The 27,405-nt window shown below is 46.1% G+C and overlaps 1 protein-coding gene across 2 annotated transcripts in view; it reads left to right on the plus strand.

Moving 5' to 3' along the window:
• RASAL1 (RAS protein activator like 1) overlaps nt 1–27,405 on the plus strand; it is a 658,663-nt gene that overhangs the window by 196,638 nt on the left and 434,620 nt on the right. For both annotated transcript variants that reach the window (XM_069214557.1, XM_069214558.1), the window contains exons 3-4: nt 9,471–9,584; nt 22,708–22,769. In XM_069214557.1, the coding sequence (XP_069070658.1) occupies nt 9,471–9,584; nt 22,708–22,769 (176 nt within the window). The remainder of the gene's footprint in view (nt 1–9,470; nt 9,585–22,707; nt 22,770–27,405) is intronic.

Consider the following 27,405-nt stretch of genomic DNA (forward strand, 5'->3'; position numbering starts at 1 on the left):
CAATTTATTTAATTAGGGTATTAGCGCTTTCCACTGCATCGCCCGCTTTCTGTGCCACTATAAGCTGAATGCTGAGGGGTCTAGGCCCAAGTTGACACTTTGGCTGCCCCTCTCTGCTTGTATTTTCACCCATTTTGTACAAAGGAATGGCCCACCAGTCATATCAATAAAACCTTGTTCACTGGACCTGCTACCGAACCTGAAAGAAACAAACACAACAACAATCACCAACTACAGAATCAACATGTTTCTCCCTCCATGCCCACATACCTCTGAAAAGCAACAGAGACCTATCTCCCCCACCCCTCATGATGCTGCCCCTACCCCAGCCCCAACCCCTTCTACCTGCTTCCGTAGCCAGGCCTATTCTGAATGAGTGGGCTCCAAAATCTGCCAGAGCAAAGACCAATGACTGGGCCACTTTTCGCAGAAAAGACAGCAGCTGGAATGCTGTCACAGGCTTTTTGTCCCTGTGTATAAACACAAGCTCACAAGGAGCTTCCCGCCTTGCCCATAATACACAACCCTATGCTACTGGGCATATGGTCTTGTCAAGGAAGGACCTCAAATGAACACTGTTGCCTCACCTGCTTTGGTCCATTTTAGACCTGCTGTGCTAAATCCACACGGATTCCCCCCCAAACTGAATATCCCGCCATTTCTTTCCCCAAAGGGTCACCGCTATGACCAAAGGGAAGAGCTCGAGTAAAGCAATGCTCCTCCCACCCAATCTCCACACATCACCTGCCATCCCAGTATATGTGAAAGCCTGCCCCCCACTGCATCAGAAAACATTTGCGCATCCTATTCCATCTCCCGACATTGCATCAAGGGGACCCCATTAAAGGCCTCTAGGAAGAGGCGCCACATCCGTAAGTACTCCTTTATTCCTGCCATCAAACGTACATGATGGTCAGGCAAACATCTGCCTACCAAGGACAACCCCCATCACCTGCAGAATGGGGGCGGTAAAGTATGGGGAGGCCATTTGCTGTAAAGACTGTCTTCCTGAACGCCGGTCCCATGGTGTGCTGCCATAAATCAGAATCAATTTTGACCCACTGCACTTCTGGATCTACCTCCTTTACGGGCCCAAAAATCCTTTTCATACTGGACCTAGGCATACCCTCTGCAATTTTACTGGCCCTTCCTAATCACATCCATGTATTTCAGGAGAGCCACTGACTTCTCTGGATATTAACGCTTGCACAAATCAAGAATGTTGCCGTCCAGTTTTCAAGCGTGATTGGAACCCGAGGTTGTTCAGCCAGCTCAACGTCCTCTTTGGAACCCTCCGCTCGGGGTCCTGCCTTCTCTCCTTCTTGGAGGTAGCGAGATGCACTGAGCTCCCCTGAGCTCCTCTTGCCGCAAAACAGAAAAGAGGCCCAGTGTACTGGATAGTTCCCTTTCACTACTCTCCCAGCCATGACCTGTCATCTCTCCTGCCACTACCTGGCCACCCTTGCTGAACCTCAAACCCTCTCCACTCATTCGGTCGCCTCTCTCCCCAACCTCATGCTCCGCCCAAGGAACCATCTCTCCACTTACCCCACTGTCACTCTGTTTGCCATGTACTCTGGTAGGGGGCCTGCCATGCCAGACCCCCTTACCTTCCACTTCCTCACTCAAAATCGCCCCTTATTCAACCCATGGAGCCCCTTCTTCCTCCTCATCGCTCCTCTCTAACATTGCAGCCAATATCAAGGAATAGGTCCCCTCCCTCCCCCCAACTCTTTGGCCCCTTGCTCCTGTGCATCCTCACAGCTTAAACAAGCGAGCACCTGGCCCACCACTATGGGTGCAGTGCCCACTCAGGTATGCATGTACTGGCTTGGGCCCCCCACACCCTCTCATCACCAGGCACAGTACCCTCATAGGCCCCCTCCGCCATAGGCAGATCTAAATACTGTACCTCTGTGCCAGATGTGACCAATAGCCTTCGCCAAGGGCTAGAACCTGCCCTACCATGACCACTTGCATCCATTAGCCTTATTTTGTCTGGCACCACCCCTGTGGCCTTTGTAACCCCCTCCTGCCCCTCCCTCCACCTCTCCCCCTGCCCTTCAGCACTGCATCCTGAGCGTTCAGGCCCTGCCCCTTCCCTCCCAGCCTGCAATTCTACACTCGCCGCTGGGTCACAGTGCCCTCCCAGGCAGCCCAACGATGCCTACTGAGCTTGGAGGTCTCGTTGCTGTCCACTAATGAAGCCCAAGGGACCTCTAGCCTACCCCGCCCACCTGAGGCTGCTCTCCAAAGCCGGGAGCGGCCTCGCACACTCACCTGGCCTTGTAATCTGGGCACAGAAGCGAAAATGCGAATACCACCGCCGCCACCCCTGCCGCAGCACAACTCAAGGGCCGCACTTCAGAGAGCACACCCACCGCAAGGAGGTCCAGCCTACCCGCCTCCAAACCTGCATGGCCTGCCGCACGTTGTCCTTTGCCATCAATACAGTAAGCCACTCCACCAGCTTGACAATTGTACAATTACCTAAAAGGGGAAAACACTTATACAACTGTACAAAGTGCAAATGCACTTCAGGTATCTGACCTGGAAAAACCTTACAACCCCACCTAGTGACCAGCTACCATGTCGCCTCACCAAAATGGTGGCAGGAGGTGCAAAATGGCCAGCTATAAACCTGGCTCCCATTTAGGTAGCCCAAGGACCCCAAAGGAGCCCAAGCAATCCTGGACTGCTCCAATTCCCCAATAATTCCGGGGGGAGACCTCTCTGGGGTCGTCTACTCCTCAAAACCCCATTTATAGTAATCAAAAGGACCCTTTGTATTCTCATAGCACTCTGTGGCAGGAAGCTCCCCAACACATACTCACAGGAATTGGATGTTTCTATAGAGAACACGTTCCTTGCATCAGATCTTCTAATATAAAATTAATAATTTATTTTTAAACCTGAGTACTATTTTCAAACTCGTACTCATGTTCTCGCTGAAAGCCTTTATTCCTTCAGCTGTATATCTCTAACGTTATCTTTATTCTGGTGAATTCAATGCTATATTCCCTACATTATTGTGTGTTCTAGGTTGTGTCCTGGCTGGCGGTTAAACAAGTATTCCATTCTGTCCCTGAAGCAATTATTGTAAAGAACTCGTTCACCCTTCAGGGTATAGGTGTCATGTTTTCTTCACAAGTGATTTTAAGCCACAGACTGTTCAGCCAGGTACAAACAAGCATTGACAAAGTCAATAGGTCTTGTTTTTGCCGTCCACTTTGTCAATGCTTTTTGACATTTGTATGCAACTGGATGTTTCAGCATGCATCTGCACACGTGCAGGCACAATGCCGGCAATTCTGCAATGGATTTTCTAGTGATGTTATTTCCCATACATATGTAAGTGTTGCTGCCGGCACCATCTGAAACACAATGTACACAGATTATCCTGGACTCAATTATTTTCTCCTGGAGATTTCACGTATTCCAAATACAGTTCCCAGGAGCAAACGGAGGAAAATACGGAATTACTTGGAGAATTAGATGCTGGGTTATTTGGATTCCCCTGGTAATTTCAAAGGGGTCTCACTTATAATCGACCAGTAACTCTGCCATCCGGAGTTACTGATACCCCAGGGATTGGTAGCTGAAGGAGTGGAGTAACCGAAGATTTTTAGGCTGATTTGTAGCAAGGCTCTGTAGTAATCACAAAGCGTTGGAAGCCAGGTAAGGAGCAACTTTTATTACAAGTGGAAATGTAGAAACAGGTCCGTTCAGGGAATACACCAGGCTCAACTGACTCCGGGAGACTGCACGTCATGGAACGTGGAATCTCCCTAGGTCAGCAAAGCGAGCATTCTAATACAGTAATATGACACACTACACATCCCCCTTCTTTTCCAACAACAAGAAAATAAATGCGAAAGAGCAAACAAGAAAAATAAAAAATAAAAAAAATGAAAATAATTAAACATGAAACCCAGAGACGTCAGCTAAGTATCCTAACACATAATCCTTCAACCAACCAGGAGGCATCACTTTCCTTTTCCTTTCTACAGGGTCACACTGAAGTGCACACTCAGACACATTCCCATTCTCAGGCTCAGCCATCAAGTCACTCACACCCACCTCCTCACTCAAGACACTATCACGAATTTGTGGAGACGGGGCGGCATCGTGACACGTAACTTCATCTTCCAACCATTCAGGCCTTCCTTTCTCACCTCTCTTACTGTTAATGTGGACTTCATTCCACCCCGGTCCCTGCATATTCCTAAGTAAAACAATGCGCTTAAGATTCCACACCTTACCATCACTCAGTTTTACGGCATTGTGCAAAACTTCCATAACACGCTCAGGCTCAAAGTACTTGCTTTCACCCTTCTTGACTTTATAAGGTTTCTTTACTCTAACCCAATCACCAACATTGATTTCAACAGGCTTGACATGATGGAGCTTGTCATAATAGGACTTTGATTTCTCAAGAGATCTATCCAAACAATCCCTTACACTCTCCACTGACCAATGTTGGATGCCTGTCTCAACCAACCAAGCAGGGTTATGTTTGCCTCTGGGACTTCTTCCCCTCATAATAACAAATGGACTGAGTCCAGTAGTCGCGTTTTCAGTAATCCTATACGCCCACACCGCTTTAAAAATGGCAACATGCCAATCCTCTCCCAGATTCATAGCACTCTGATTTATACCCTTAATGACTCTATTGAACCATTCCACGGTGCCATTTCCACTGGGATTATACAGAGATGTGGTTTTATGTTCATTACCCACCCCCCACATTCATAGCACTCTGAATTATACCCTTAATGACTCTATTGAACCTTTCCACGGTGCCATTTCCACTGGGATTATACAGAGATGTGGTTTTATGTTCATTACCCACCCTCCAAAAATACTTCTTAGCAGCATCTGGCATAAACTGCACCCCATTATCACTTAGCAACTTAGAAGGAATGCCTTCTGAGAGGAAAACCTTATCCAAAAACTCCAACACGCTTACCGTATCTGCTTTTTCTAAGATACCAATTTCTGGCCACTTGGAGAACAAATCAATGAGGACTATTACAAACTCTTGAGAGCTACCAACCGGACCTAAGAGATCGATGGCGACATATTCCCATGGTTGCTTGGGAACGAACGCTTGCTTCATAGGTGGTCTAAGGTTACACAAACTCTTGTCAGCAGAGGAACATACATGACAAGTTCTGACAAATCTTTCCACCGACTTGTCAACTCCTGGCCACCAAAACAACTCCCTAACTACTGACTTAGTTCTAACGATGCCAAAATGTCCCTCATGACATAAATCCAAGACTACTTCTCTTAGACATGATGGAGGAATCATTCTATCACCTCTCCAAATAACATTGTTTACAACAGTGAGTTTGTTCCTGACCTCCCAAAAACTTCTGCATTGTTCAGGTAACGCATCCTTCTTAGGCCATCCCTCTAATACATATTTAAAAATCAACTGTAAATTGGTGTCCACCTCCATTTCCTTCCTCCAACTATCTTCGTTAAGTGCAGGACTACCCGAATCATGTATAAGAGCCACATTCCATTCATACCACGGGTCATCAACGCACCTCTCCAACAAATTAGGTAATCTCGAAAGGCAATCAGCCATTACATTACTCTTCCCAGGTACATACACAATGCGATAAATGTAATCCTTTAAGCGCATAGACAACCTAGAAATTCTAGCTGAAGCCAGTACACTTATTGGTTATGTCTTTTCCCCACACAAATGCTCGGAAGTGCTCTAAAGCCCAAGCACAAGCTAAAGCCTCCTTCTCTATAACTGAGTATTTCTCTTCTGGAGGAGACAACGATCTGGAAGCAAAAAGTATAATCTTTTCTTTACCATTACAGTCCTTTTGAGATAACACAGCACCTAAGCCTTTATTACTTGCATCCGTGGTAACAAAAGTATCCAACTTAGGGTCAAAACTACCCAAACATGTAGCCTTGCTTAATTCCCTTTTCACACACTCATGGTTACATGCTTCATTCCACATGAATGAAGAGTTCTTTTTAAGCAAAGATCTTAAATTGTAGACCTTACTGGCAAAGTTCGGAATAAATTTGGCACAAAACTCCGCCATGCCCAAAAAAGATCTTACTTCGTCCTTAGACACAGGAGGAGACACCCCAATTATAGCATTCACCAAAGAAGCTTTAGGTTTAACACCTTCACCACTTATCTCATGTCCCAAATATTCCACACTCCTCTTTGCAAATTTGCACTTACTCAGTTCAACAGTCAACCCCTTATTACCCAACACATCCAACACATGTTCCAACCGCTCATCATGCATGCCCTTATCCTTTCCAAAAATTAAAATGTCATTTTGGAAACACATAACTCCTTTGATTTCCCCCAAAAGTTTGTGCATAAGACGTTGAAAAACAGCTGCCGCAGACGCAAGACCGAAGGGCATCCTCTTGTATTGGAAGCATCCAAAGGGTGTGATGAAGGCTGTTAGACTTTTGGAGTCCTCCGATAAAGAAATCTGATGATATGCAGAAGACAAGTCGATAGTGGAAAACCAACAAGCTCCCTCCAGACTAGAAACCATTTCCGTGATTTTGGGTAGAGGAAAACGATCAATCAGAATATTATTATTTAAATATCTTAAGTCCACACATAAACGGATTTTTCCATTACTACGCCGAGCTATAACTACAGGCGAAATCCATTCCGAACTCTCAATTGGTTCAATCACATCCATTGAAATTAATTTCTCCAGCTCCCTGGAAACTTCCTCTCTGATCATAATTGGCACAGTTCTGACTTTATGAATCTTTGGTACCGCTTCCCTCTTTAATATAATTCTATGTTCGAAACCAGTAAGTTTTCCCAAGCATTTATTAAATACATTTGGAAATTTGGTTTCCATCAAGGAGGTCAAGGAGTAGTCTTCGTCGTTCACCATTAAAACCTTGTCTTTACTATTTGGATCCAGAATCATCTGTAATTGTCCTTGATCTTTCCAACCTAGAACAGACGGTCCTTTTCTCAACTGACTCCGGGAGACTGCACGTCATGGAACGTGGAATGTGGAATCTCCCTAGGTCAGCAAAGCGAGCATTCTAATACAGTAATATGACACACTACAGGCTCTCAAAGGGGACGGGGAGAGAGACATCTTAACTTTGCCTGAGGAACCTTAAGTTTATGACACCTATAGCTTGAAAAATCCTGCGTAAAAAGTAATAGTCTGGTAATAATATTCCGGCCTCCTGGTTGAGACCATACAATATCTATATATGTGTTTTGGGTATTCATATAGTGCAAAGTTAGCCAAAAAGGTCCAAGACAAAGACACACTCAGTGTATGTTAGGAGGCGTATATTTTTCAAAGTGTGAAAGTGTACTGGGCCTTCAGCTGTTACTTTAACTGGAGCATGGTGTGGTTTGTCCTGATGGATATGTCACTACTGTTCCATGTCCTGGATGCATAGATGGAGATGACCTATTGCCTTGCTTTATGTCTTTTCTGCATTTCTTTGTCTCCAGACTGGTGTGCTGTGGGTGAGACACATAGTTTGAATTTTTTGTACAGAAGGAGTTTTACTGTAGCGCCTCAAGGGGTAGAGTGCATTGGGAACTGAAGCTGCAGGATAGGTGCATAAACTTTCATACAGTTTTCACACCCACAAACTTACCGAGGCCACACCAGCACCTTCACAAGATGCCCAGCTCTCCTCTCCTCAGGTACCAGACAAACTCTGTTATTTCTGTCCATGGTAGTGCAAAGACTTTTTACCTTGTCAATGCTTTTAATGGCACTTTGATTCTTGCTCAGTGTGGTGGTGACCAACTGGTCTTGTCATTCCTATGGGACTGACTCTATCCAAGCCGAAATCTTGCTATGGCTTTCCTATGTAAAAGTAAAATCATTTAGCATGCTTATTTCCTGTAGGAAACTCTCATTCTAGCATAGGGACATCCCAGTAGTTGCAAATCAGGTCTAACTTGCCTAATAAATCACACTACTTTTGAATACTATTTCTTGCAAACATGCTATATAACTTCTCTAAAATGATCTGTGTATAGACGTTCACTACTGTTCACTTAAAAGTTTTGTAGTTTCATTTAAGAAACACTCAGTGTCCCCCTAGGAATCATATTCAAAATACTGTGGAACGTATACTCTGGTAAGCTGGTGTCTCCTGTACTACGTTCCTGATCAGTGGAGAAATATAGAGGTAGACATTGAAGATGAGGACCAAAGGACACCGATTCAGCTTCTGCATGGTTTGCAGAGTCTAAAGTCTTGATTGCATCATAGGGAGACGAGTCAGGGCATACAGCATTAAATATCAATGCATGTGCTGTCACTGCTCCAATTTTTAGGTCGAGCGTGCAAGCGCTGTGACATGTTGTATTCTATCTGTGGGCTTTTAACCACGCCCACCGCACGCCCAATGCTATCACTAATTCATGGGCTTGCCTTTCAAAAATACTTTGTTATCATTGGTAAATGCTTTACGTTTTCCCTCCCTGGGACAGTTTTGTTACCTCCCTGGCCATGGACCCTGTTACATCGATAATTGCACGTTTGCCGATATGGTTGACTGCGAGCAAACTTCTTTTTCCTTCTGTATCTCTCCTTCGCACTCATGCTCATGGCGGCCCTGGTTCTTTGAATCTGCTTGCTTATGTCAACTCTTTTACTTTTCATTTTCAATTTATGAGGCAAGAAAAGTCAGTTAGGAATTTACAACGCTAGTAGCTCTAACTCGAGCAAACCTGGAACCCATAGCATTGTAAATGCTTTTTCCTCGCTCGTTCTGTGCTTCCACCACCTATGCTGACACACTTTCAAATCGTTGACGCTGCATGCACACCCTTGTTCTTTAAGAGATCATGCAGACTCCGATTAGGTAGGCATAGTCACTTACTTACAGGTTATGCTCAACCCCCAGACTTTGAAGTCGTTTCTAAGGTGATTTATGCCCTCATGATTGACAGAGTAACATAATAGACATTTCTTATATATGACAATTATTTTGTGATTACTGTCCTTGCTTTGTGAAGAAGGCATTTTCTGTGGACTTTCTGAAGAGCCCCAGTCCCTTGTGTGATCCATAGAAATTGGCGTTTTTCAGGATCTCTAAGTTGGAACAGCTGAGATGTGTTGGCAGCTAGAAGGTGACTTCTGGTTTGCTCTGCAATACAATTACCCTGACTGCTTAATTGCAAAAAAAAGTTGAGAAGATGCCATCTCTTATTAGTAGCCATGACTTGCTAATGAGGCACACTTTTGCTTATTTTTCTAGCACAGATTTTCTCGTACATTTGTTGCTCTGAGACCATGTATATCTGAGAAAGGCGTGTAAAGGAATCTGAATAGAGATACTTGATGTTGGTAAGGATGGTCCTGATCTGTCCTTTAGCTACAGGCTTATGAGGACATGATGTAATAAACTTTACAGTGCTTTAACGAGAAAGCTGTAGTCCCGGGATCTAAATCACTATTTCTCTTTCTTTGCAGGACGGCAACAATATGGCGGGATCTGAATCCATTTTGGGGCGAAGAGTACACTCTACACCTTCCGATGGGCTTCCACAACCTGGCATTCTATGTCATGGATGAAGACACAATAGGGTAAGGTGATACTACGAGTTTGGCTGGGTCTGGCATCTCTTTATTGTCGGTATTCAGTATATCACAAATACTTTGTTTTGTATGTCAGACAGTTCCTTACAGAGTTCCGTACAGAGTTCTGAGTCCCAGAAGGTTCGTACAGCAGCAGTCAATGCAAAGTCCACAGAAAATGATGAGCCTAGGTTTATTCAGTGAGTCCAATATTGGCCAGTGGTCTCCTATGGCCCCTTCAGTGGTGTGGATAGCCAGTTATCTGTTCTTGATCTTAATGACCAGTCTCAATTATAACGTGTAGAAGGTCTAGCACCATCAATGGCTAACTACTTACCACTGGTATTAAAGTTTCAACTCAATGTTATCCTAACGCCGGTTTTTCTTTATGGATAGCTAATTATCCGTTCTTGTTCTTAAATTCTGCTCTCAAGATTACTTTATAGAGGGTTCATCTTCATGGATAGTTAATGACCTGTTACTGGTATTATGGTTTCCTATTAGGTTTCTGTCTTTAGACACAAAGACTCCTCTCAACATTACTATGTGGGAAGTTCAGCATCATGGATAGTTAATTACTTGTGATTAGCCCCAAAGTCCTCTTTTCAGTGTGGTCCTATCATAGGTTTAGCTCAGTAGATAGCTATTTGTTATGTTATGGATATTTTTAAAGGGCAGAAATCACCTGGGAGGGTATCCTGTTGCTGAAAAGCAGGAGCAGCATGGGATGAGTTGAGGTGAGAGTAGGGTAAGAGCCATTTCTCGTTTCTTACAGAATTCAAGAACTGAGGAGTGGCTACCAGATGACACCAGTAACATGATCATTTAAACCCTCATCACTAGGAGACTAGACTATAGAAACAACAGAGTGTAAGGAGGAGTTACCAACCAGCTCACAATAAGACTGCAGATCATCCAAAACACAGCAACCAGACTAGTCCTCATTCTCCCACTCTGAGCTGACATCACGCCATAACCTTACACACTTCCTATATAGCACTTGACTACCTTAATTAGTGATTAAAATGCTAAAAAAACACACATACCATCTTCATATGGGTTGTTGGTTTGAGTGTGGGTTTAAGAGCACCAGGCCAGTAGGAGGAGTCAGATAACGAGGTGTCTTTACCGAAGATGAATACTTCTGTATTGTCTGTTTCGAGTTTGAGGCAGTTGCTTTACATCAATCTGACAACTGTGGACATGCAGACTGAGAAGTTCCTTTGGGTGTTCAATGTTTTGTCAGAATAGGAGTAAATAGCTGGGTGCCATCTGCGTTGATTCCGTCAGTGTGAATGATGCTGGCGAGTGATGCCATATAGGTGTTGGACAGTGTGGGACTGTGTGAAACTCTGTAGATGGGTTGTCATCGGCCAAGGTGAAAGGAATCAGTCTGACAGGCTGAGTGCAATTTGTAAGGAAAGAGCAGATCCAGCTGAGCACTGTTCTCAAATGTTGGCATCATGTAGGCTTTGAATCAGAATGGGGTGGGAGATGGTATAGGAGATGGCAGTTAGATCCAGAAAGCTGAGGGCAGTGGAGTCTCCTTTGTTCATGATTCGTCAGATGTAATCCATGGTGGCAATGAGGTTGGTTTCATTGCTGTGGTTGGGTCTGAGTCCAGATTGGGTGGTGTTGAGGAGGTGGTTGTTGGTGAGGTGGGCAGCTAGGTTTTGCTCAGGGTTTTCTCCATGACTTTTACCCAAAAGGGTAGCAGGGAAATGGGCCGGTAGCTTGCTATTATTTTAGGGTTTGCTGAAGGTTTCTTTATGAGAGGGGGAACTATGGCATGCTTCCAGGTGTCCAGGATTCTGGCTGTGTGGTGCTCCGGAGTGCATAGTGTGGATGGTCGCTGCCATTTCTTGAATGGTGATGGTGGGCCAGGTAATCAGGGTGGTCCACTGGACATTGGTAGTGACAACTAGGTCAGCTGTGAGGGAGGAGGGGTCCGTTTGGGCTCAAAGTTGTTGTAGATGTTGGAGATCTTGTTGCTGAATAAAAGGGACATCTGGGGTAAGAGGTCTTGTGAGGGAGTGTTGCTGGTGGAGCTTGCTGCAGAAGCGGTCAAATCTTTCACAAGGCCGAAGATTTCTTTGGCACTGTTGGTGCTGCTTTTGGAGCACTGGGGGAGGGCAGAGCATTTGGTAGCACTGACTTGTGATTGGTATCACCGGATGGCTGATCTGTGATTGCTTTTGTTGGGGTCATCTTGGCTTTGTCCCTATTTGCGTACTATCTGCTTGCAGTGGTGCTTGGTGAGTTTGAGCTAGCTAGTAGTCTGGTTGCCATGTTGGTCTTAAGTGGGTCCATGGTGTTTGAGCAGGAAGTGATTAAGGTATTGAAGTTGGAGATGGATCTGAGGAGGTCATTGTTGAGGTATTGTGGTCAGTGGTGTAAGAGCTCTGAGACCCAGAATTGTTCAGAGACATTGATCCAATCCCTTTGTGAAGGTTTGGCAATGGCAAATCCGCAGTGGTGAGGGATGGGTGTGTTGAAATGGACGAGGGCGTGGTCGGACCAGGTGATGGGTGTTGTCTTGTCCATTGTAATTTCCTTGAAACTGGTGAAGAAGGGGTTCAGTATGTGTGTGGTGGCATGAGTGAGGCCTTCTACTCACTGGGACAAGATTTGTAAAATTCTCCGAGAGGTGGGAGTGTTGGGGTCAGTGGAGTCATCCAGGTGGTAGTTGAGATTACTAAAGAGAGTGAAGAGGTTGGATTGTTTATCAGGGTAGCGACAAGGTCTGCAAATGTGCATCCAGGTGGTCCTAAATTCTCCTTTCAATATTATCACATTACCTGTCCTTGAACCTAAAGTTTCCTTTCAATGTTAGGATATGGAAGATTTAGAGTGATGGATAGCTAATTTTCTTGTCTTGGTCATAAAGGTTGATCTTGATGTTATTGGAAGGTTGGACTCCTGGTTAGGTGAAAGACATTTATAGAATGTTTTTTTAACTTTCACTTTATTCTCTTTTTGACACTGGGGATCTAACATCAAAAGATAGCTCCTGGGCGGCTGCCGTATATCTTTGGGTTGCAAAGATGGCAGTTTCAGGAGTGCGTATATTTCGTTGGTGACATCGCAGTACGACATATTCCGCAGCCAGACTGCCTTGTGGGGAGCGTGCAGCTGCCCCAGTAGAGGGCTAGCTGATGTTTAGCCAAAAGCAACGCCAGTGCGGTGAAGCGCCTTATGCCTAAAGGGAGAGGTTTAACATACCCTAGTACCTGGATACACAAAGTACGGCCCGCGGGCCTCATGCGGCCCCTCTGACCTTTACATGCGGCCCCTTGGGCAACCGGAGCACTGGGCAGCTGTTTTACTCCACCACACTAACAATAAAAATATTAAATAGACACACAATCATTTATTTCAAACTTAATTGGTGTTAAAGAAAGGAAATAACTAGGGACTCCTGCACTTAACTTTAGAAACGCCTTCATTTTTAAAGACATCTTACAGCATAAGTGTAAAACTAAGACAGTCTCTTCAAAATTAAAAAAAGTGTATTTAGTTAACATGCAGAACATTTTCGCCTTAGTACAATTTAATTTATCAGTGCATTGAGATGTATTCATTTAAAAGTGATAGCTTTCAAACATAAATTTGGAAACATTCATTCTTCCCCTTACACCACCAATAGTAAATTAAAGAGGTAAGTCACTTGGTATGTGCACTTTATGGATGGCCTGGGTTCCTATCATACATGAACAAAATTATAGTTGAATAAATCAAACATAGAAGCAGGTTTTGTGCAGCGCACACCATGAATCATGTATTTCGAGGTCCTCTTAAATGTGATAATGCAGAAAAAGGAGGGAAAGTGAGATTAAACAATTGTCTAGGATCACACAATTTGGAAAAGTAGGTAAGCCGGGATTAATTCCAGGTTTTCTGGTTTCCTATTGTTTATTTCAGCCACTAAATGTATATCCTTTGCTTCCCCTACACCTCCCTTGCCACCAATCCCCCTAAACACTCCACCCAACCGCCACTGCCCTGGCATCAATGCGGCCCCCAGACACATCACAGACCAAACTTTTTGGCCCCTGAGAAAATTTTTGCGAGTACCCATGCCCTAGTAGGACCAGTAGTGGGTCAAGGGTAAGTGTTTTGCCCACCATATGTGACAACTCAGTGTGAATCTCTTCCCAGTATGCACGGATTGGGACTTCAGGATAAATGAGCGTGCATTTATCGCAGTTGAACGGTGGGGTGCAACCATGGGGGAGAAATCCCGATTGCATGGCGGAGATGAGTCTATTCATTAGGAGAGCAAAGCGCATTGCGACAACCTTAACCAAGATTTTGTTGTCATGATTTAACAATGACAAGGGCCTATACGATGCACAGAGATGTGGGGATGTGCCCGGCCACAGTAATAAAGTGATGACAGCTTCCCGAAGATTGGAGGAATAACACCCCATTCCAGTGATTCTGCAAACACCTCTAACAGTCCGAATTTCTCTGTAAGTCTTATAAAAGGCCCATGTGAAGCCATCTAAGCCAGGGGACTTTGAGACGCTTTGAGCATTAATAGCTTGGGATATCTCCTCGCAAGTTATGGGCAAGGCTAAAAATTGCTGTTGGTTCCTTTCAAGCCAAACCATCGCGACATCAGAGAGATAATCCACCAGTGCTGTCTCTGGCATGATAGTGCATGACGTGTAAAGATTATAACACTATGCAGTAAACGCAGAGACAATGGCGGTATTATCTGTGAGCAATGTGCCCTCATCATGGTGCAGGTTAGTTATATAGGTTGCCTGATATTGTGGGCGAAGGAGACGGGCAAGGGTTCGCCCTGGTCGTTCTTCCTCTCCGCATCTGCGTGCCCTGGCATATTTTCCTTGGCACGCTACTTCACGGGTGGCTAAATCCCAAAACTCCTGAAGTAGCGCTGAATGGGAATGTAAAGACACCCAACCCAAAGGGAGCACGTTCTGGGTGTCCAGATCTTTAAGTCACCCCTCAACCTTGGCCAAATCATTCCGGATCATGGGAGGAACTCCCGCATCTTTGGCATTGCAGACCCTCCTTATGTACGCTTTAAGTGTCAAATAGGTTTTAACAGATCCAGTGTTCAGTGTAAAATATTCAGTAATAGAGTCACAAACTTCAGTGCGTAATACTTTGTCATGTAAGGCACTCACCGGAAAACGCCAAGACCGAAACAGTGGGGTTTGGCAGTGTATACACGGCTTGGCTACCACTGGGGAATGATCAGATAAAGTGCGTGGGTAATGAGTAATGTCGGTGAGACAGAGAAGTACTGGCAGGGTTAGGCACCAATGGTCTATGCGGGCCCAGACATCATGTGGAGCTCAATAGAAAGTGTGGTCTGTTATGTGTGAACATCAGCCAGGTGACGAGTTTCTAGGAGTTCTGTGAGATCTTGTAAAGAGTGGCTTGGTAATGCAAGCGGAGGCAGTGTAATCAAAAGCAGAGTCACGTGTAATGTTGAAATCTCCACCAAGGAGAATATGTTCAGCTGTAGAGTGGTCAACCTAAGCAAAGAGATTGCTAAAAAAAAAAAAAGTCTGTTGCATCAACATTGGGTGCATATATGTAAACTAGTAGTATGGTTGTACCAGCCAGCTCTCCATATACTATCCAGATCAGAGATAGTGTCACAACAGACGAAGGGGACACTTTTACAGAGTAGTGTGCACACTCCGCTCAAATATGTACTGTAATATGCAAAGTATCAATTGCTGCCCCAATGCAAAGCGTAAGAACAATCAGTACAAGGCAATAGGCATGTCTCTTTAAAAAAAACAGCTTTATATCATGTATGTGGAGACAGGGGAAGACTTGCTTCCATTTCCTGGTGTTGTTAAGGCCCCTAATGTTCCATGTCATGCACAAATAGAAGAAAGGATTGGGTTCCATGAGTTTGTGGCATAGTCAGTGTGTGTAGGTTACATATGCGATTAAGCCGAGTAAATGGTAGCTTCTGTTATCAAACAAACGCCAAATAACTCGTACGCCACCCCATCCACACCGGTTAGCATAGTTCCCAGTGAATCCCCAAAACCAAACATTCAACTAAACTACTGAGCAGAATGGTATACACCTTAGGGTGTAGCAACGCTGCAAAGGGGGATCACTCCCAGCTTGTAGTATGTTAGTATGTATCCATAGGGGCGTAGTGAAAATCTGTTTTTTTAATGTATGTTGTTGGATGAACGTATAGTAATTCGGCCGTGCGTTGCAGTAGTTGGCCACAGGGTCTGGCCTCAGGCCAGGCCCTGAGGCTAACCCCCAATAAGCACCTAACCTTATATAATGCACAGTCTTCACCCGTGTACAGGAGAGGCTGCTCGCAAGGACTACCCTGCGGCCAACACCCCCAATCCACCCAAAGCCATGCTGTGCACAGCCCTTTGGCTTTGCACGGCAGGAGTTGGCCGCGGCTTGTATGGGTATGAGAATAGGAGTGAGAGGGTGTATCTAGGGGTGAGAGTGGTTGTCAGATTGTCTCTCTGTGTGTGAGAGTACGTACATCAGTGTTTTAGTGGGTGCATCAGTGTGTGCGTGGGTCTGTGAGTGGGTGCATGAGGGTGTCTGAATGGGTTTGTGAGTGGGTGCATGAGTGTCTTAAGTGGGTGCGTAAGTGTCTGAGTGGGCCTGTGACTGTGAGTGGGATAAATTGAATGAAAGAGAGGCAGAAAGAGGGGGAGAAGTGAGAGGGAAATCTTTTTTTTAGGCTTCAATATCTCATATATACTTAGAATGAGATATTTGTGTTCGATTTAAAATTAAAAAAATATATTTGTTATTTTAAAAAAAAACTATAATAATTTATTTTTATTAGGAAAAAAAGGAAATGAATCAAGGTAGACTCGAACCCTCCCAAAGCTCAGTGTAAAGGTCTGCGACTTTCTCACTGAGCTATGTTTATCTCTTTGTTTTTGCCCTTTATGGGCTATCTGGGACTGTGAGTGAGTCCTCAAGGGCTTCCCCCTGGTCCCTATATACTTATTTCTTTATTTAATTATTTAAAAAAAAAAAAAACTTACAGGCTTCAAGGCACTCTGGAGGAAGCCTTAAAGCATCCCTCGCAGTGCCATTGCTTCTGTAAGCACAGAGCTGCTTTAACAGCAGCTCCCTGCTTGCTGAAGCATTTCATCTCTGTTCCCAGTACAAGTGCAGGGAACAGAGATGAATGCTTCGGATTTTTACAGCGGGACCTGCTTTACAGGGCCTGCTGTCAAAACCTCTGTAGCTGCAGCCAAGCCACAACAAACAGCTATGTCCCAGGGGTGGGCACCCGAGACACAGCAGGAGCTGGCCCTGAGGGAGTGGCGGTCTCCAGCGCCATGAGTGGTTCCAAGAAGAGGGCTGCATGCCCCGCTCCAGCTGTGCACACAACATCAGGGAGGTGGTAATCCCTGGGGCTTGGGGTTCCAAAGGGACCCCCTTTCTTTTTTAAAATATTTGTCCCAGAGGGTGGTGGCCCCCTCGCATTAAATGCATTTATCACCTGGGAGGTGGTGGTCTCCAGGGCAGGAGGGACGGGGCACGGGGAGGTGGCAATCCTCAGGGCAGCAGGGGCACATGCCCCCCTGCTCAAAATACAGTGCAGCCCCAGAGGGTGGTGATCTACAGGGTGCGGGGGCACGTGGCCTCCCCGCGCAAACTTCAGTGTAGCTCCTGGGAGGTGGCCCTGGGGCACGGGGGCCACACGCCTCCGAATTAAGTATTTATTGCCCGGGGAGGCGGTCTCCGGGGCAGTGAGGGTGGCACGAGCACCCCGCATTTTTAAGATTTGCCCTAGGGAGGTGGTGATCCTAGGGCTGCGAGGGGCATGCGGCCCCCTGCATATGAATCATGAGCCGCGGGGAGGTGGTGGCGCCCAGGGCAGAGGGAGGGGGCCAGAAGCTCCCCCCTTTTTTATACAAGAGCGGCCAGGACTTGGCTCACCCAGGAGCATTATAGTAACAAGCGCCAGAACCTGCGCTTCTATTTTTAAACAAATTCCACAGAGCCACTGCAACTCTGTAAAATAAATAAAAAAATGCTTTTTAGCCCTGACGAAGTCCCTTTGAAACCCCACCACCAGAGCTAAGGGGTCAGGTTGGTCATTCCCTGGCCCCTTTTTTAAATTTTTTTACTTTTGTTTTTGGACTCGGCTTCAGCCAAGTCCCAAGATGGCTAACAACACTTCAACGACTTCTGTTGTTGAAGTGTTATCAGTAAATCAGGTCTCTGCATGAGATCAGGAGGGGTCGCAAATCCTTCTCTTCCCTAGATATACAAATTTAGATTTTCTTTAGTTTCTCTAAAACTACTGAATAGAATTACACCTAACAAAAATCACTTTTTCTGGACCAGGACATGCCTTCATGCCAAATTTGGTGTAATTCCGTCCAGTAGTTTTTGCACTATCACTGTTCAAAATCCCTATGGAATAATGAATGTGGAAAATGTGTTTGTGGAACCCCCCCTTTTTCTTGACCCACCCCCTCTCCCTGACAGATCACCCTGAAACTTTCCAGGTAGCAGCTGACAGGAGTGGCAAATTATTTTGGAAAGGTTAGTAAAGAATTGTCAAGCGGGGCACCAAAGATATTGGCAAGTAAAAAAAATGCTTTTTATATAGAAGCTAGGTCCTAACGATACCTAGCTAGTGGGGACTGCCAGTAGGTAATATATTACTAGCTAGTTATAGTTAGGACCTAGGGCCTCATTCTGACCCTGGCGGTCTATGACCGCCAGGGTGGAGGCCGGCTGAAGCACTGCCAACAGGCTGGCGGTGCTTCATTTTGTATTCCGACCGCGGCTGTGAAGCCGCGGTCGCCCAGCCGGATCCGTCGGTTTGCTGCCGGATTTCCCCCGGCTGGGGGAATCCTCCATGGCAGCGCTGCTTGCAGCGCCGCCATGGGGATTCCGACCCCCTTCCCGCCAGCCTGTTTCTGGCGGTTTTCACCGCCAGAAACAGGATGGTGGAAACGGGTGTCGTGGGGCCCCTGGGGGCCCCTGCACTGCCCATGCCAGTGGCATGGGCAGTGCAGGGGCCCCCTAACAGGGCCCCATAAAGATTTTCACTGTCTGCTTTGCAGACAGTGAAAATCGCGACGGGTGCAACTGCACCCGTCGCACCCCTGCAACTCCGCCGGCTCCATTCGGAGCCGGCTTCCTTGTTGCAGGGCCTTTCCCGCTGGGCTGGCGGGCGCTCTTTTGGCGGTCGCCCGCCGGCCCAGCGGGAAAGCCAGAATGGCATCCGCGGTCTTCTGACCGCGGAGCGGCCATTTGGCGGTTCCCGCCAGGCGGGCGGCTCCCGCCGCCCGCCAGGGTCAGAATGACCCTCCTAGTTTCCATAGGAAGAGCATTTTTTTTTTGCCAACAACTTTGCGGCCGCTTCATAAACGTTTCAAAACTTATAGTCAGTTCAGCTGCTGTCTTGAAAGTTTTGGGGTGATCCATCAAGCAGGAGCTAAGAAAAAAGGGGGGTCTCAAAGTGTGTTTTCCCCATCGGGTCTTTAGACACACCTTCGGCCCAAATCGCTCAACGGAATTACACCAAATTTGGCAGCAAACTAGATCCTGTTGTGCATATTGTTTTTATTGTGATTTGAGGTAAATCCATTCAGTTGTTTTGGAGATATCACAGTTTAAAAAATATAGATATCTAGGGACATGGATCCTCTGTGGATCCAACTGTCCCCTCCCTGATATCTGATTGGCTGCCAACACTTCAACAAGGAAGTGTTGGCAGCAATGTTGGGACTCTGCATCAGCTGAGTCCCCCCAATAAAGATTTTTTTAAAAGAGGCCAGGGTAGGGACAACCTGAATGGCTAGCCTTGGTGCAGGGGTCCTGAAGGGACCCCGCCAGGGCTAAAAAGCATTTTTTTTAAAAGGCTGGTCTTCTACCATTTTCTTTTATTTTGTCTGGGTGGGCAAGGTTCTAGGGCATTGGGGTGTTAAAAAAGGAGGGTGCGCACAGGCCCCACCTTCTAGGACTTACATTAGCCTTTGGAACCACCACGTCCCCGGGGTGATGCTAAAAAAAAAATATGCGGGTGGGCCTTGCGGCTCCCCGCGCCCCAGGAACTACCATCTCCCCAGGGCAAAACCTTTACGTTTAATGGTAGAGGCTAGTACAGCCTCCCCCACAACCCGGGGGACCGCGACCTCCCTAGGGCAATTAATTAAAAATAAGGGGGGGGGCGCATGCCCCCCCACAGCCCTGGGGACTGCCACCTCCCTGGGGCTGAAATAAAATAAGATGGAGTTCCATTGCAGGCCCCTGGCCCTGGGGGACCTCCACCTTCTTGGTGCTAAGTTAAATGTTGGAGGGGGGGCAGGTGGCCCCCCTAAGGGAGCCAATAATGGCCCTGCGGACCGCCACTCCCCAGGGCTGACTCCTGCTGTGTCCTGGGTTGTCCATCCCTGGGACATGTTTTTTCTGGCTTGGCAGAGCTTTGGCAGCTCCTGCCAAGTCAGAGTAAACACTACGCTTCCAGGGGGTGAGAGCTGTCACACGCTGGAAGCTGCAGACTTGCAGGCAGGGAAAGAGATGAAACTATTGCTCTTGCTCACAGGGAGGTGCATGTTTAGCAACTTCCTGTGTGCAAGTGCAATGCACTGTCCTGCAGAAAGCGAGGAGCTAGATAGAACCGCAGGGGTCTTAAGGCTCCTCCACCGGTCCATTGCACACTGGATGCCCTGTGTTGCAAGCAGGAGACATGGCCGGGCCCTGGGGAAATCGGCCCAGGAAGTGGGGCTGTGTGGCCCTCCTCCCATATGAATGAAGGCAGAGCACTGGGGGATGGGGTCCCCCAGGCCAAAAATGGGCTGGGGAGGGGGACCACATGGCCCCCCCTCCTCCTTTGTTTATGACTAGGCACCGGATGGATGCGGGCCCTGGGGCCAAAATCAACCTGCGGAGGGGGGCCATGCAGCCCCCCTCCCCTAGAGTCCATGGTTCTCCCTTTAAATTGCTACAAGTATGCAAATGTGCAAATCACCTGGAAGCTGCACCTGCTTGGCCTCGCACAGCCTACCTTAGTAGTATGCATATGTCTTCCCATCCTTTTGCCAGGATGATGGACAGCTTTCCTGCTGATTTTGGTGGCGCATTCTGGATGCCGAGGCCTATGAGGACATCTCCACAAAACGAAGAAGCACTTACATCATATAGATAAGAGGAAGGACCCTGATTTGGTGGAGACTTACTTCTTTGTAGTCTTGTTTGCCTCTGAATAGGAGGATTCATGTAATCACATACTTCTAGAGAAAGACACAACAGGAACAATCATGTTGCCAAAATGCTCACAAGTTCACTGGTGACATTTCCTTGTCCTCAATTACACAACTGTAGTGTACAATACATACTGGACATTTACCCGGGTAGGCATAAAGAACTCCACTTGGGTAGATATTTTGTGCAAATCTGTGGACTCTTTTTGGATAAAAGGGCAGGTGAGGTTCCTTTGTGGCAGAGTCACTCAGATAGCTACTGACACACCCACACAGACAGACACACTGCAACTCACAGATGCACTCAGACAGTCATGCACCAACTCACAGACCCACTCAGAGACTCACGCACCCACTCACAGACCTCCTTAGATACTCATGCACCCACTCACAGATCCACTGAGACATTCACGCACCAACTCACAGACCCTCTAAGACATTCATTCACCCACTCACAGACGCACTTAGGCTCACGCACCCACTCACAGATGCATGCACTCACTCAAAAACACACTCAGAAACCAGAAACGTATGTACTCACTCACATATGCACTCATACACTCATGCACCAAATCACAGACCCGCTGAGAGACTCACGCACCCACTCACAGACCTACTCAGACATTCATGCACCCACTCACAGACACTCTTAGACACTCATGCACCCACCCCCTCACCCACTCAGAGACTCACGCACCCACTTAGAGACCCACTCACAGACCCACTCAGAGAATCAGGCACTCACTCACGGACCCACTCAGAAACTCATGCACCCACTCACAGACTCACACCCCTCCTCACAGACCCACTCACTCACGCACCCACATTGAGACCCACTCACACTCTCACACACCCGCTCACAGGCCCACAGAAACACTTACACACCCACACACAGAAACACTCTCACACACACACACACTCACACATAGACCCTCTCACACCTACTCTCACACCCAGGAAGACACTGTCAAACTCACTCTCACACCCAGAGACACCCTCTCACACCTTTTCTCACTCCCAGAGAGACAGGTCCTGTGGTCAACCCCTTTGGCCGTGCGTGGAGTTGGGTGTATATAGCGATTGACTGCAGGCCCTGTGGCCAACTCCTGCTGCTCCGTGAAAGCTGTGCATGGCGGTGGTTGGATTAACATATAGTAGTTAAAATTACTTTACGTAAAAAAAAACCATAGACATTCACTGACAAAAACCAAAGGTTTCAAGAACTTTATAATTAGGAAACAGAATAAAAAAACAAAGAAATTCTATTAAAAAACCAAAGGTTAAAGGACATTATAGTAAGGCTCACATATTTAATGTACAAAACCGTAGAAATTTACCTTTTAAAGTTAGTTATTTCCAGTAACTGTAGCTTGCGCCCTAAGGTAACTATAACTCGCGATCTCACCATGCACTTCTAATTACCGCACAAATTACAGCACTCATGACATCTTTAATAACATCATTGATAATGTCACTTTAACATCTGAAGTAATATTATTGATCAGATAACTGTGCATGACTTGATCGCGAGTTATAGTTACCTTGCGGATTACATTACACATTTTTTGGTACATGAAGGTCAAGAAATTTTCTGAGAATCAGAGGACCTTGGGCTGAGGCTGAGACAGGAACCTGGTTCGCATTTAAAAGTCGGCGGTTTTATATGCTAGGCCACTTACAATAACATTTTATGGCAGATTGGGTGATGTTGCGAGAAAGATGACTGTCATGTTGTGAAGATAGGTGTTTAACTTTCGTTTTTAGGTCAATGCTGCTTAAGTTGGTTACAGTCTGGGATATTGTGCTTTCCGGTGGTTTGCAACACCATCAGCATTACATGATGGTTGCTCACACTCCATTATTCAGTGGTTGTGTGTGCTTCTTCCTCAGTGCTAATGTCTTCCACTTCTTTCTCTCTCCAGGCATGATGACGTTATTGGGAAGATATCACTCAGCAAAGAATACATTGCATCTCACCCCCGAGGTAAGTACATGAAAAGACAATAATAAAAAAATATAAACACGGAGCTTTACCAGGTGAAAGATAATGTAGCTATCTAGTACCCCTAATTATATTCTCAGTGTTGGGAGACAGTCTATGTTAAGGGTGTCGTAACCCTGCTTTGAGGAACAGAGTCTTGGAATAGCTTGAAAGGCAATAAGACATTGCATACGACCAGTGTATAAAGGATCCAGCAATTCCAGCTTCAACAAACTAACAAACACCATAGTGGTCTGAAGAAAGAGCATGTCTGAGGTATGGAGACAGCACCCAAAGCAGCTCGGTAGTAACACCACAATAGCTAATTGACTTAACACTAGCGAACACAAAGAAACACTGTTCTGTTGGCTACTGGGCCATAGCAACTAGACTGACCATTCATTCACTGCCTTCTCCACATCCTCCCCCGCCAACCCTGCTCCCGCCCCCAACCCACACTTTGCTTGCAATTAACACCAAGGCCAAGCCCACCCAGCATCCGTGGTCCTCTGGAAAAAGCACACTCTTGTGCTTTCAAAAGCAATAACCAGAGACTCACTTGCGGTCTGTTCACCACCTCATGGTACTATAGAATGCACTATTGTCCCCCTACAACCTTTCATGACCCAAACAGCTGATCCCTCCACATTCAAATAGGTCACCAGTGATAACAAATGCTTTCTTGAGCTAGCAAGAAGCAGCCGCTCCATGGCATTCGGCCGATCACGGGCAACCTCCCTGCGTTTAGAACCTTACAATAACCTTTTCCTTCTACAAACTCTTAAATCTTGGCATTCGATGTCTACATACTGAAAGCAACTTTCTATCCGTAAATTATTTATATGTCCCTGGGGGTGTATGACACTATATATTGACCTACATAAATACCACTGCCACTACATTGCCTATACATTTACTATCTTAAGTTCACATTTAGCCACACTAAACCAACCTTGTGAGGTAGTGGTTAGATCGATGTAGTAAGTGCAGTATTTTTGTCATGCAGTATAAAGCATGCAATATAGTGTGTGTGGGGGGGGGGTACTGTGAAAGGCAATAAAAATACATGTCCGCAAGCCTCTGACCCACAGCTTTTTCCCATCTGTCCCCCAACAAATGCTGAGCCTGAGATCATGCATCTCCTAATGCTAAGAGTACTCAAGTTGAGAACTTCAAATTGATTTATTGCACAAATACCCCAACACTGAAAGGATTGGATATGGTCCTAATAGCATCATCACATCCTGCAGTTAGCTTATCTAGCATCAACTGCCCCGCTATTCAAAGTATACATTCCAATGAGATAAAGCGCTTCCTTCATAAACACAAAGTAGCGCATTCCAGTGCACAGGATACAGTGAGGACATTACACACCTGCAGTTCCAGGATAAGTGCACAGTAGAATATACCAGGATACAGGGAGGACATTCTACACCCTCCCTTTTTCAAAAGTAACACACAACTAGAAACCTGAACAAACTCAACACAAGAATTAATTAACTAATACAAAACTACATACAAATATCATCCTGTAACCTTACTGGTGGTTTGATGTTCCTCTCGGGACATTCAGAGACTACATCACTATGCACTTGACATTCTATTTCTTCACCTTGATTATACCACCCAAAGCTTTCTTCAAATGCTCCTCTTTTACCACCCTTCTTTTCTGCTCCATCTTCACATCCTGCAAAGTTAACATCCTCTAGCCAATCAAACTTTAGCTCACTGCGAGCTGCTCTATACATTTGAGCATGCAAGCGCCTTGCCACCACCACTCTGCCCAAATGCTACACTTTGCCATTATTTAGCCTTAACAAATTCTTCAAAACTTGAATTACTCTTAGGTTAAGAAAACGTACTGGTGTTCTTGGCTAGTTTTCTCCCTAACTTAACTCCCACCCATTGCCCCACGATCACATCACCCTCACTGTGTGTGCTTTCATAATAATCCCTAACACATAACTGCACACTGCACGTTGTTCTTCATTTCTTCAGCATTCCAGCAATACTCCTTGGACTTGCCTAACAATTCAAGATAACCCTTGGAATTGAGAGTGCGGCCCTCCATCCCACCTAAGGGTGTGTGTGTTGTGCCGTCCACCAATGTGATGCGTAAAGCCCACAACATTTTGTCCAGCTCATTCTGATGAACATTTCTAACTGCAGATTTCTCGCCTACTCCTCAGGTGCCAGACAGGATCTAGAAAGCTGTTGGCAGCAATCCTCCCATGTGCCTCTGGGTGGTACAGTGCAGCTCTGTGTTGACTCCACACTGCCCTGGAAGTGATGGAGGAAGCTGCATATCAGCACCACCTCTACGTACTGACGTCAGTTTTCTTCCTCTCAGTGCTTTCTGACACCGATACAGAGCCCAGCTCTCAATTTCATTAGGCTTCCAAATCTCCAAAAACAGAAATTCAGTATGCTAGGAAACAATGTCCCCACAGCAAAATGCAGGTTTCACCCATGCTGCGATTGTAGAAAACAGAAGCCAGTCATGGACTTACAAGAGGCCAGTGGGCTTGTTACTTTCCCTGATACATGGCTGAACTCACTATTTGGACTGCAAATGTAAGAGAGAGGGCATCATTTGCAGTGTTAATTTTCTGAGCATCTGAGGTCCTGGATATACAGTTGCCCTGTTTTGAGATTAAGACCGACATCCTTACAGAAATTTTAAAACATGGGCCAGTCACATCAGTGTCGTTGCTCCATTTCAGTGAGGCCCTCGTTGACACATTTATGGCCAACTGGTCAAAGTCCTGTTCTTTCCCACTGGTATATAGGAAGCTGTCCAGATGTCACAGACCAGCACCAGGAGACCCTAATTTTCTCACTAAACATACTACTCCAGAGAGTCTGGTTGCTTTGCCTTCAACCAGCAAGGTGAACCCCAAACTACTCTGCACACATTCTCCAGATAGGTAGTCTAAGAGGATTGAGACATTTAGAAAGCAAATGTTCTCACCGGCTACATTACAGCTGAGATCGATCAGTGCAGTCTGCTTATTGGACCGATATATGCGTACCCCCTGGACAAGGCCATCTAGATCTTGCCAACTTTTCCATTAGATATTAGAGCCTCATTAGCTCAATCCCTTCAGGATAGTCAAGAAGTGACCAAATGCATGATATGTGCTGACCTTACTAATTGTCTGGAATTTGCGATTGGCAACAGTTTGGTGCTTCATCACCATGAGTGGATGTGCTTCTCAGGATTTTCTGAAAATGTATAGGCCTCATTCATGGATATGCCTTTCGATGTCTCACACCTGTTCCGTGTAAAAGCAAATTCTGCCTTAAAAGGTTTCAAAGAAAGTAGAGCCATGGCACAATCCCTTGATTGTTTGACCCCCCCACCAAATAGATTCCTCACCAGTTTAGGAAATTCCAGGGCAACTCTAGGGGGCTGGCATATGTGCAATATCAGTCTCTCCAGCCACTGCTGCAATCACACCATTCCTTTCAAGGTGAGGGACGTGGATATGGCAAGTAATGTGCAGGCCTGCAAGGACATCAACCTTGAGAGTCCCATTCCCCAGAGGCAACAGACACCTGGCTGCTTTATCTTGCAATTTGTTGTACACAATCACCCTGTGGGAGGCAGGATCTAGTATTTTCTCCCAGGATGGTAATCAATCACGTCCGACATATAGGTCCCTCAAATTGTTCGCCTTGGCTATGCTATACCCTTTCTTTCTGCTCTGCCAACTCTATCCTGACATCAGAGCGAATCTCAGGGGAACACCTACTGGTCCATTTTGTTGCGAGAGGGGAATGTTTTATTTTCCAAAGGGGCCATTGAGAGGGCTCAGGACTTGGAAATGGGAAGCGAGGTTGCTACTCTCACAGTTTACTTGTGTCACAGAAGGATGGGGTTGTTTGGCCCATCTTAGACCCTTGACCTCTAAATGGCTTCCTGCAGGAGGGCAAATTGAAAATGCTCACACTGGCCCAGATCCTATCTGCCCTGGACCAGAGTGACTGCATGGTGTCCATGGACCTGCAGGACTCACGTTTTCATAAACACGTCCTGCAGTCCAACATACATTACCTGCCATTCAAGGTAGGTCAGGAGCATTTTAGTTTATTGTGCTCCCCTTCAGCACCTCACCAGTACTCCTCAGGTGTTCATGAAAGTGATGGTGGTTTTCGTTGCCCATCTTTGGAGGGCAGGGTACCAGTTTTTACCTACCTCGATGACTGGCTATTGAAGGTATAATCACCACTGTCAGCATAAAGCATGTCCATACGATGGTGGACCTCTTGACATCGTTGGGGTTCATGATCAACCAGCTGAAGTTGCATCAGAGTCTTTTGCAGAGGCTTTCTTTCATTGGAGCTGTCCTGGATATGATACAGCTCAGGGCTTTTGCCTTTTTGAACGGAGTCTACTATATTTGGTCTTTGATCCTGATATTTCAGGCTCATTCCTGGGTCTCATGAGAGTGCTTTTATGGCTTCTTGGCTTTTTAGCTTCCGGCTTCCTCCTTGTGGACTATAAAAGGTGGCGAATGCAGGCTCTACAATGGAACCTAAAGCTATATTTTGATCAGGCTACCACTTTGGAAGGATGGTGTGCCTCAGCAAGAGGAAAGGGTTCGTCACCTGAACCTACTCAAACTAATCCTCTATG

Source organism: Pleurodeles waltl, chromosome 11, assembly GCF_031143425.1.
Source record: "Pleurodeles waltl isolate 20211129_DDA chromosome 11, aPleWal1.hap1.20221129, whole genome shotgun sequence".
NCBI lineage: Eukaryota > Metazoa > Chordata > Amphibia > Caudata > Salamandridae > Pleurodeles > Pleurodeles waltl.